Source organism: Medicago truncatula, chromosome 3, assembly GCF_003473485.1.
Source record: "Medicago truncatula cultivar Jemalong A17 chromosome 3, MtrunA17r5.0-ANR, whole genome shotgun sequence".
NCBI lineage: Eukaryota > Viridiplantae > Streptophyta > Magnoliopsida > Fabales > Fabaceae > Medicago > Medicago truncatula.
The window spans coordinates 26412990-26423856 of NC_053044.1; the positions used below are offsets into that span (position 1 = coordinate 26412990).

At 33.8% G+C, this 10867-nt stretch overlaps 1 protein-coding gene across 2 annotated transcripts; it reads right to left on the reverse strand.

Moving 5' to 3' along the window:
* Positions 1–3675: 3675 nt before the first annotated feature.
* Positions 3676–7334, reverse strand: LOC25489105 (F-box protein SKIP23). Of its 2 annotated transcripts, none has more exons than XM_024778507.2 (2): positions 5971–7334; positions 3676–3910 (listed from the first exon to the last, which is right to left on the reverse strand). In XM_024778507.2, exon 1 carries the CDS (start codon positions 7152–7154, stop codon positions 5985–5987), a length of 1170 nt encoding a protein of 389 aa, XP_024634275.1. In that variant the 5' UTR covers positions 7155–7334; the 3' UTR covers positions 3676–3910; positions 5971–5984. The 2 variants fall into 2 exon arrangements, with proteins under 2 accessions (XP_024634275.1, XP_013459998.2); XM_013604544.3 differs by having other exon boundaries at positions 5950–7333.
* Positions 7335–10867: the final 3533 nt, after the last annotated feature.

Here is a 10867-nt window from a genome sequence, read left to right on the forward strand (position 1 = left end):
CACTATGCTTCCACCTTACCACTCCACCTCAAAGGTTGATCATGAGTATTGTTACCACCACCTCTCCAGACTAACCATGAGTATTCTCACCACCGCCTCTCCAGGCTGATGTTGAGTGTTTAACGTCTCTCCAGACGATCACCACTCTACAAGGCATCAATACCAAGGTGAGAACCCTCACCTTCATCTTCCTCCCAACAACTCACCACCAAAGCACCCGCATCTCCATACTCCTCGGACACAACTTGCGCGGAGCTCTCATTGTCCTCCGGACAATCCCTCTTGAAGTGACCCAACTTGTGACACTTAAAGCACTTATACTTATCCTTGTTTCCGCTCTTTGAGCTTCCTCAGTTACCTCTACCTCCACCATTTCCTTTTGAAACACTAAGGCCTTCACTGTTTTCATCCGCTCTCAAGTCCTTGGACTTGGTCAACTCCTTGGTTCTTAAAGCCGCTTGAACTTCTTCCAAGGTGACAGTGCCTTCTTTGCCATAGAGCATGGTATCTTTAAAGGATTCAAATGATCTCGGTAGCACACACAACAAGAGTATAACTTTGTCTTCGTCCTCAAGTTGCACCTCAATGTTCTCTAAATCATCAAGGATTTTGTTGAACTCCGCCAATTGCTCCATCATGGTCTTTGACTCCACCATCTTGAATGATTAGAGTTGTTGCTTAAGGAATTGCCTATGAGCCAAAGACTTGGTCATATACAACGATTCCAACTTTGACCATATCGATGTCGCGGTTGGTTCCTTCGCAACATCCCTCAAAACTTTGTCCCCGAGGCACAAGACAATGGCACTCCTAGCCTTGTCCACCATCTTGGTCTTCTCCTCTTGTGACATGGTGACCGGTAACGCACCTTCACCCTTCAAAGCTTTCTCACACTTTTGTTGTATCAACACCGCTTGCATCTTCACCTTCCATAACCCAAAATCGTTAATCCCGGTGAACTTCTCGATATCTCACTTTGAACCCATGGTACTCACTAAACCAAATCACTCCTATTCCCCACGGTGGGCGCCAATTGTTGTGAATTCCGTACAAAACCACACCAATACAAAGTATGATATGTGGAGCAAAGGAAAGTAGTAACCAATAACAAAGTGAGTGCAAGCAATAATCAACAATAAAACACCTAGATCTAATCTAGGAAACAAAATGAAAAACACAAACCACAAGCATAAGATAAAAGGAGAGGGAAGAAGAAAACAAAGACACCAAAGATTGTTCACCCAGTTCGGTCCAAACTTGACCTACTCTGGAGGAGAGATTGAACTCTCCAATTCACTATCAATGAGTTCTTACAAAAAGATACAAAAGGGTTACAAGAAATTAGCTTTGACAAGTTCACAAAGAACAACTCTAATTTCTACCATTTTTCCCAATCTCACCAAGAACAAGACACTCAATGATTTTCACTCACCAAGGTGTTTACAATGTTTCCCAACCCAAGAGAAACTCTAATCAAAGACCCTAAACCCTAGAGTTGCTCCCTTTGATTTCCCAAGTTTCTCTCTCTTCCAACTCTCTTCAAAATCTGCACAAAAACACTTAAATACCAGTCTTCCACTGATAAAATCGTGTCACGATTTCCAAATCGTGTCACGATTGGTACGTATGTCACAAGGTACGACCAGTCCTTATCCTGGAAACTTAACGAGCAAGTTTGCAAATCGTGTCACGATTCCTCCAAATCGTGTCACGATTTGGCACCCTGCAAACCAGCTCACAGCATCACAAAATCGTGTCACGATGCCAAATTCGTGTCACGATTTCTCTGTTCTTCCAGACCACAAATTTGAAGCCAAATCTCAACATTTATTGAAGTCTCTAACGAACCACTTGAGTTTGAGTCTTGCTTTTTTGCTATTTTAATTGCTACCTCCCCTTTAGTTTCTCAACATTTTATATGATCTTTTTTTCTCTCTCCATTTCATCCTATTCACTTATGTATTTTAAGCTGAAATAGAAGATCTTGTAATGATTTACCCCTACTCTTTGTTGCCTTTCTCAAGGATTGAATTGTTTCCTAAATTAGTCAACATAATATTTGTATTCAATAGGTGTAAATGACTGTAAATTTAACAAAAATTTGTTGTAAGAGTAGTTCACAGGGTTCTTGTATTTTCATTTTAAAAGACAAGCTTCGTCCCTGTAATGTAAACTGCTACATTATGTTGTCTATCCAATGTTTATGAAGTTAGAGTCTATTACTTTTTTTTTAATGTATTTATGGTTTATTTTTGTCTTTAACTCTTCAGTTCCAAGGAAAGGATCTCGGTAATCCAAAGTTTAGTCAAGAGGTAAATACTTAACGATTGTTTGAGAGTTTAAGTTGTTTTAGTTGTCTTATATCTTCGATCTATTTGTGCGATTTTTAAATAGAGTAAATAGTGACTAAAATGACATGGAAAGTTGCAAATGGATTGCTCTCTAGGATGTGAGAGCACATAGTGATTCATTTGTGTGACAACTTGGTCCTCATTGTTTCAGGGGACAAGAATGTTAACGATGGATGATTGGAATGTTGTTTCATTGATATATACATCTACTGTTTGTGGGCTGGGGATATATAATTAGTACAGTATAAGCCACCGACTTCAATTTGTGAGCTTGGAATTTTTTTGTTTATTGAAATTTAATCAATTGCAATATAATTTGCCTACTTCCTATGTTCTTAAACAAGAACAAAATTAAGCATCTTTGCTTCATATTACTCGCTATAATTATTATTTTTTGTGTCAGGATTTTTTTACCACATTCTGTTTTTTCTAGTTCAGTTAAATGTTGTCTTATTAAGCATCAATGTTGTCTTATTTTTTGAGATCAACTGCAATTATCTTACATAAATCATTGGTTATAAACTGAAATAGAAGATCCTATAATCACCACATGTTAATGTCACATTTTTCAGCAATTGAATCTAAAAATCCAGTAGTCATAAAGAGCTAGGCGGAGGAAACTTAACAAAAAATCCCTGTAATGTAAACTGCTAAATTTTGTTGTCTATCTAGTTTTTGCTGGACCATGAAGTTAGAGTCTAATACTTTTTAAGTTTTTTTTTTTTTTTTTTTTTTCTATCTTAACTCTTTGGTTTTAAGGAAAGTGCTCTAATAATCGAAAGTTCAATCAAGAGTTAAGTAAAGTCTTAACTCTTTGGTTTTAAGGAAAGAGCTCTAATAATCGAAAGTTCAGTCAAGACTTAAGTAAAATCTCAACTCTTCGGTTTCAAGGAAAGAGCTCTAATAACCAAAAGTTCAATCATGAGTTAAGTAAAGTCTAACGATTGTTCAAGAGTTTAAGTTGTTTTAGTTGTCTTTTATATTTGATGACTTTGATCTGTTTTAGCGATTTTTAAACAAAGGTCAAGAAAGTGACTAACACGGAAAGTTGCAAATGGATTGTTTAATAAACCTTTGTTTCCTTCTTCATTCTCATCACATCTTCCATCTTCTATGTTTTACACTTCCCCATTCACTCGCTTGTCATTTTGGGAAGTGAGGCTCAAAAGAAATGAGGTAGCGGGGAAGCTCCAATTATGCAAACTCCTAGTTTTGAACTGATTTTTCAAAACCAGCTTCATAAACTGCTACTTTCCTAAATAGTTTAAAAATAAAAAAAACTGAACCTAAACTACAGAAATTAATCCTGAGCTACAAAAACCCGTTTTGAAAAACAGTTTATAAACTCACAATTTATGCTTCAGGTAAGAATAGCAAGATAACTTCCTTTGTAGGAATTACAGTGATGGCACCAGATAAACTAACAAGTACGATGGACACAATATCCTTACTTGGTTAATAATGTTCCTAGAAAACAATAAAAGAAGCATTTTTCAATGTCTATGGGCACAATCATCTTCAGTATTGCCAAAAGTTGCACCAAAGGGCTCGTTCACAACCTACAATTAAAATAAATTCAAATGCAATATTAATAAATTGTTGTGATAAGCATAGAAGATAAACAGATCTTTTATGAACTAGAAGAAATTATTTTAATAAAAGGAATAAACATGGACTCTCAATATATATAACCTATGATGACGGGTAATGTAGAAACACGTACAATGGTTAAATATCAGAGAGAAAGAAGAAGCCTGGTGGCATAACAAAACAAGACATGTGAGGTAGATGAATGTGGGAATACTTAGGGTTGCATAGATAGAAATATACTTGAGGTAACTCAATGAATACTTGGAGAACGGACTACAATATGTGGAGATTATAAAACTTCAACTTTGGATAGCAGAATCTATATCCTAATAAATTCTAATGAATGAACTATCTCCAAAAACCTATATTCCGTACATTAAAGCCTATGTTGCACTTGTCAATCCTTTACTAATATGAAAAAGTTAAATGAAGGAGATTATTAGCAAAACTTTTATCTGCCTGAGACACAATCATACTACCTTGTGATAAGCATAAAAGCTAAACTCCAATATCTTGTGATAAGGATAAAAGTTAAAAGCCAATATCCCATCAGCAGAATTTTTATGAACTCTAGAAATTATCAAATAAATATTGAACTATAAGAAAAGAAGAAACATAGACTCCCTCTTAAACAATTCAGATTTAAGTGCATCAGCCCTCAAATTAAACATCTTATACATATCAATATGTTACTATTTTATATCTAACCTGAACGTTATCATATTATTATCTATACAATCATAGAAAACTACGGAACTGCCTGTGAATGTCAAGAAAATTAGGCCACTGACAACCAAATTTCAGCATATTCAACTATAAACGGATTTGGAAGTGAGCCATAACAAAACAAAACCCTAGGCATTTGCCTACATAGGCTACACTATAGGCACAAAAAATGCAATATTATCAGTGTCAGCTGATACCTAAATCAGGTTTAGAGCATAAAAATCTCGGGCTCTAATTGTTTCAACAAGCATCGAGAAGAATGGAAAGTGGCCCAATTCTTAAGTTCAACCTTTACCTCATCCTTCAACCTTAAACCCATTCAGAATGATTCTAGTAAGGTGCTTTTGATCCATGATATTCAATGTTCCATCCAATACCTCGAACTACTTTTTGTATTTAAGCTACGTTATTGACTCAAATTTAGAACAAATTTATACAGATTCTACATTATAGTGGGCTGAAAACACTTCAGAAGGGTGTTCTTTATGGTAACTCAACCAGAATTCAAAACACAGGCCTCCCACCATTGATGAAGGGCAACACATCCCCTTCAAGAGACAAAGAACCCACTCTAATCATGAGCTTAAACTTAGCAGTAAATATGTAGTAGCAGCGTGATCAATCTCAACAAAATGTATATAGCTGAGGGCTGAGGCAAATCAATCATTGCCTTTTGACCACTACTAATCATCTTAACCTATTCTTCTTCAAAAAAAAATCACCTTAACCTATTTTCCTTACACTTAAGTACTTGTGAGATATCATGGCATGATTCAACACAAGGAAATATCTTTTATATTTTTTAAGGGCAAACTTGAAGGAGGGGATTCAACCCAGTATACAGACATATCATGTATGGATACCAAAACATCACATTTTGGTACAAAATCATAGTGGATACAATTTAAGTAGAATAAATGAGCTAGTGTTTAAATCCTACTCTCCACTAACATATTACAAAATCCAAGTAATTAACTAACATTGTCTTTCCATACAAAAATATTCTTTACTTTTAGGTAGCATGACTCATATTGGGTTAGTTTCTATATTATAGGAACTTCTCAAGTGAGTTAAGCATTTAGTTCCTAATGAAAAAACTCATAAGTTAAAGATGGTTACGTACAAGTTAGGTATAAGACAATTTCAATGTATACAAAAAGTAATCAATCAAAAGACCAAGAAACATTGCAAGAACATTTCAATGTTGAAAAACTTATTCAATCGAGCAACAGAAACAAAGTTGATTATTTCCAGCCCAGTTAAACAGTTTTAAATTACAAACCTTTCAATCCAAAACACATACTTTGTTGTTATGAATCAATGCAACCCGACCCATTCTGGAAGTGGCCAGAACAACTTGGAATAACCAGGAAAATCAGACAAAGGCGAAATCTTATCTGTCTGCAAGCAATAAACAGAATCCGCAAGCCTGTTATTAGAATAAGGACAAGGATCATCCCTAAATATCACACAATTCCCATTTCCCACACCCAACTCCGAAGCGGAAGCAGAAAAAACACCATCTTCCCCCCAAAACAAAACCCTATCCCCCAAATTTCTCACCTCAACCCACTTCTTCTCTTTCTCATCAAGGTTAAACACTTGAAATCTCACATCTCCAATCTCATAAAAGGCAAAAACATTAAAAAAACAATTTTCAACACTATTCACATATTTATGAACTAGCAACAACTCCCCATTACTATCTACTAATAATTTCTTATCTCCCCCAAACACACCCACAGACTCTGCAACCAAATCCAAACCTAAATCCGGTCCTACCGCAACAGTCCGACCGCTGAAATCAACCGCAATAGGCCGTCCTTTGAAAAGACAGACGTCGCTGTAAGGCGACGACAGCTCCTCAGGCATTATTATCGTCCAGTGCTCATCCCCGGATCGGAAAATGGCGAGTTTCCCGGAAACATTAATAGTGAGAAGAGCATAACTATGTAAAGTGCGGTAAACAAGAACCTTCTTCATGAAGTCGACAGAAAAGTAGTCGGAAGGGAAGTTACCAATGACGAACTCATCGCCGAGATGAATGATGTGATATTCTTTGAAATCGATGAGTTGAGGGAGTTGAAGATAGAGTTGGTAGTCAAGTGAGAGAGGGTACCAGAGACGAGTTTTATCACGTGAGTCTGGTCCGATTTTGATTAACCAAGGGGGGTGTAGGGTTTGATTGGGTGGTGTGATTAGTAAGATAGATCGTTTGGAGAGAGGGAAGGTGTTAGTGTTGGAAGTGTTGTTGGAAGGAAATGGGAAATTGGAAGGTAAATCAAGGAGAGGTTTTTTGGGAATGGAAGAGTGCCATGATGAACAAACGGAACGAAAGCGGAGTTGGTATAATTCGCTGTCGAGCTTTTCGGAAATGAGTTGTAAGAGATCCTTTGGAAGTTTAGACCAGTCTGGTGCCATCAATGGAGTAGCTGAAGGGTGCTGTTGATTCATTTTCTTCCTCTGGTTTTGGTGGTGTGACTCCATTGATAAAGCACATGCAAGAAAGAGTGAGAGTGGTTCTGTCTTTAAAGAGAGAGAGAGAGGGGTTTTGGTGTGATTTGAGTTAACTTTTCAATGCCACGTAACAGGCATGCATGCTAGCGAGACTCTCAATGTCTCTCCTCCCACTCAAATTAAACACCGCAGAATCAAAACATGAAACATTTACGGCAACCCCGTCAACCCAACAGGTCTCTATCTTTTTGACTTACTGTGCATATGGTATGGCGGTGGTTGGGGCTGGCAATGAACCGAACCAACTCGATTATAGTTCGACATTCGACTTGATATTTAATCTGTTGAACTTTGTTCATGAACCTAACGAGCTGGACTTGAGCTGAAAATTAAGTTCTTAATTAAATGAGCTGAACTTAAGCTACATATAGTTCGACTTATTAGGTTCATGAGATGACTCAATTATCGATTATATATATAAATCAATTTGAGTTAGTTTTTAAAAAAAATTAATTCAAATGTGGCAAATGTCGCTTAATACAATTTTGTCTTGAAGGAAAAAACAGTTGGAGTTTAAAAGTAAAAGAATATTATGAATTTTGTTCACAGCTAATTAAATTTTGTTGGATTTTTTTGTCTCTGTTACTTGTATCAGATATTTTTCTTCGTATTTATGCAACCTTTAACTTTATATAATTTATGTCTATTATATGCATACTTGTGGGAACTTTTATTTTAATTCAATATTTATTTTTAAAATATATATATATATATATATATATATATATATATATATATATATATATATATATAATATCAAAGATCTATAAATTAACTCTTTTTTTTATAATTTTTTTTGGACGAGTTGAGCAACCGAACTGAACCTAACGAGTCGAACCGAACTGTTCGTGAACTTTAAACGAGCCGAACTCGAGCTCAAATAATAGTTCGTGTCGAACTAGAGCCGAGCTCAGACAGGTTCGGTTCGACTCGACTCATTTTCAGCCCTAGCGGTGGCGAAAATTGATTTTGATATAATTGATTTTGTTATAATTGATTTTGGTTAAAAATGAGTTTGATGTGAATTGATTTATGTTTGGATACACTTTTTTACAAGTGATTTTATGAGTTGATGTTGTTTGATAGTTTGAATCAAAATTAATTTTGAACTTGTAATGACCAAACCATCCTTTTAATTGTATTTAAAAGTAAATATCTTATTCTCATTAGATAATTATTTCAACATATAAATGGATTTTTATTGCTTCAAAAATTCATTTTAAAATAATATTAATTTATAATAGTTATTTTTAATAATTCTTTTATCAACTGGGTCATTTTTAAGAGAATATAATTATCAAAATATGTAAAAAAAATTATAAATTAATCCATTGTAAAGAAAAATATATATAGTTTCTTAATACATAATTATAGATGTTTTTTAAGCCTTAATTATAGATTTTTAAAACTTTTAAATATACCTGTCAAAAAATATATATAGATTTTTTTTTACAAATATAGAGAATTTAATTTCAAATATATATTATGTTGATATTATTTTTTTGTCGAAACAGACTTCTTTAGCTTTTTAGTTTATTTAAATTAATGGGTTTATTAAGAAAAGAAAATAAATGGGCTTTGGAGCCCAATTACTCCTTCCCTAACCTAGTGACTGCAATTCTCCAACTGATGATAGGCATGGCGGCTGAGGAAAAAAATAACCAGGAAAAATAAAAACCAAGGAGACTGAATGAATGTTGAATATCCTAAAATCATATATTTCTGTCTTCTTCTCTTGAGCACAAAATCATGAAAGTTAAAAGTAATAACAAAAAGGGTAATAAAGGAAGAAACATGGTTATCTCATTGACAGCTGCAATAAATGGTGAATTGATTTTGGGGCTCACCGTAAAAGCTAGGGTTTGCGGCTTCTCCCAGAATGTCGTTTGCAAGGCCGAATCGCTTTTGAAAAGAGACAACCAAACACACTTCAAAATGGAAAAGCCACGGTGAACACTCTCAAAGGTACGTTTATGGGTTCCCAACGCGGAACCAAACAGACACTTACTAGACTCTCGGATCAATTTAATTTATCCAAGGGTCTTGTTAACCGGTTAAGAAATCTATAAATAGAATTTTCTGTCTTGAAAATATAAACTGTCACTTTTTATTAAGTAATTACATTACTTTTTAATAAAAACGTATTTTATTTGGTATTTAACCAATGTCCCGGGGGCACCGGTTAACATTCTCCTCTATCTAACTTATACACAAAGTACAAACCAATCCATCGTTATTATTAGTATTCTTGCGTTTCAAAGTGAGTGTCGGTTTAGCTAATTACACACAGATTAAGGAAAAGAAAAAGTTATTATTGTTGGAAACTGAAAGTGACATTCATTTTGAAACAATTTTTTTAGCTAAAACGACACTCAATTTGAAACGGAGGGAGTACATTTTTTTTTCTTTCTAATAAGTGTTTTAAATATATCGTTTAAGAAACTGATAAAAAAAAATTATTTTAAAAATATAAGTTAAATAAATTTATTTGTAACATTTAAATTCTTTTTTTCCTTCCGTTCAAATTCTTTATCTTTTTAAAATATATACATGTTAGTATTTTTTTATTAAAAAACGCCGATGTATCTTGCAAGATTATTATTAATAATTTTATATTTAAATAATATTTTCATTAAAAAAATCAAAAAAAATAATAATCGATTTCTTAACTTTTCATCGTAACTTTTTCTGTTGAAACAGTTTCAAAATCAACAAAAATCAAATATAGGGAAAGGTAAAAATCAAATAACAATACATAGTTTCAATGTTACATCAACTCTAATAACATTACCTTACCAAAAAAAAACTCTAATTACATTCAAATTTCATAACAAAAGGCAGTTTCAATTTCATTGAAATAACATACATGATACATTCATGATTTTAAAATGGACCAATTTATATCTCACTTTTGTCCCATTGAATCAGGAAGAGTTTTTCTACCGAGTCCCCCTCCCTCCATTTTTCCTCAACCAGATACTCTAAAATTGATATGTCGAGACTAACAAGATAGATATGATTAGTACATAGTACTCTCTTGTATCACTAGCATGTTTTGCTATATGTTTACATGCTCAACAAATCAAAGGGACATATTCACACATACTCCCTCCGTCCTAAATTATAAGAAAACAAATATTTTCATATTTATTAAGAAAATTAAAATATTGTAGTTTGTGATATAGTTTCTCGTGTTATTCTTGAAATAAGTTTTATAGAAAGATGAAAAAATAATTTTTATTGGTTATTAGTTAGAGAGAAAATGAAAGGGAGAACATAATGAATGCAATTTGCATTTAATTTCTCTTTGGGAAAGATGATTTTTTGAAATAACATAATTAAATATGATAAAAGTTGGTCTTTTTTGCTTATAATTTAAGACAAAGAAAATGAGTTTTTTTTGCTTATAATTTAGAATGGAGGGAGAACACACATAAAGATCAAAGAAATAACAAATTATGAAACAAGAACAACTTTAATTCCTTAATAAAAGAAAAAATTCTAACCTCGACTAAATTTACATTTGTGTGTCCACCAGTATCCTTTTCAACATACCATATTGATCCAATATTGAAGGAGGTTAGGGATGTTAATGGATATCCATGCGTACAGATAGTATGATACACGTCCCCGTCCTATTCAATAAAAATAATATTCGTGCCTGTCACGTACCCGCGTAGGTA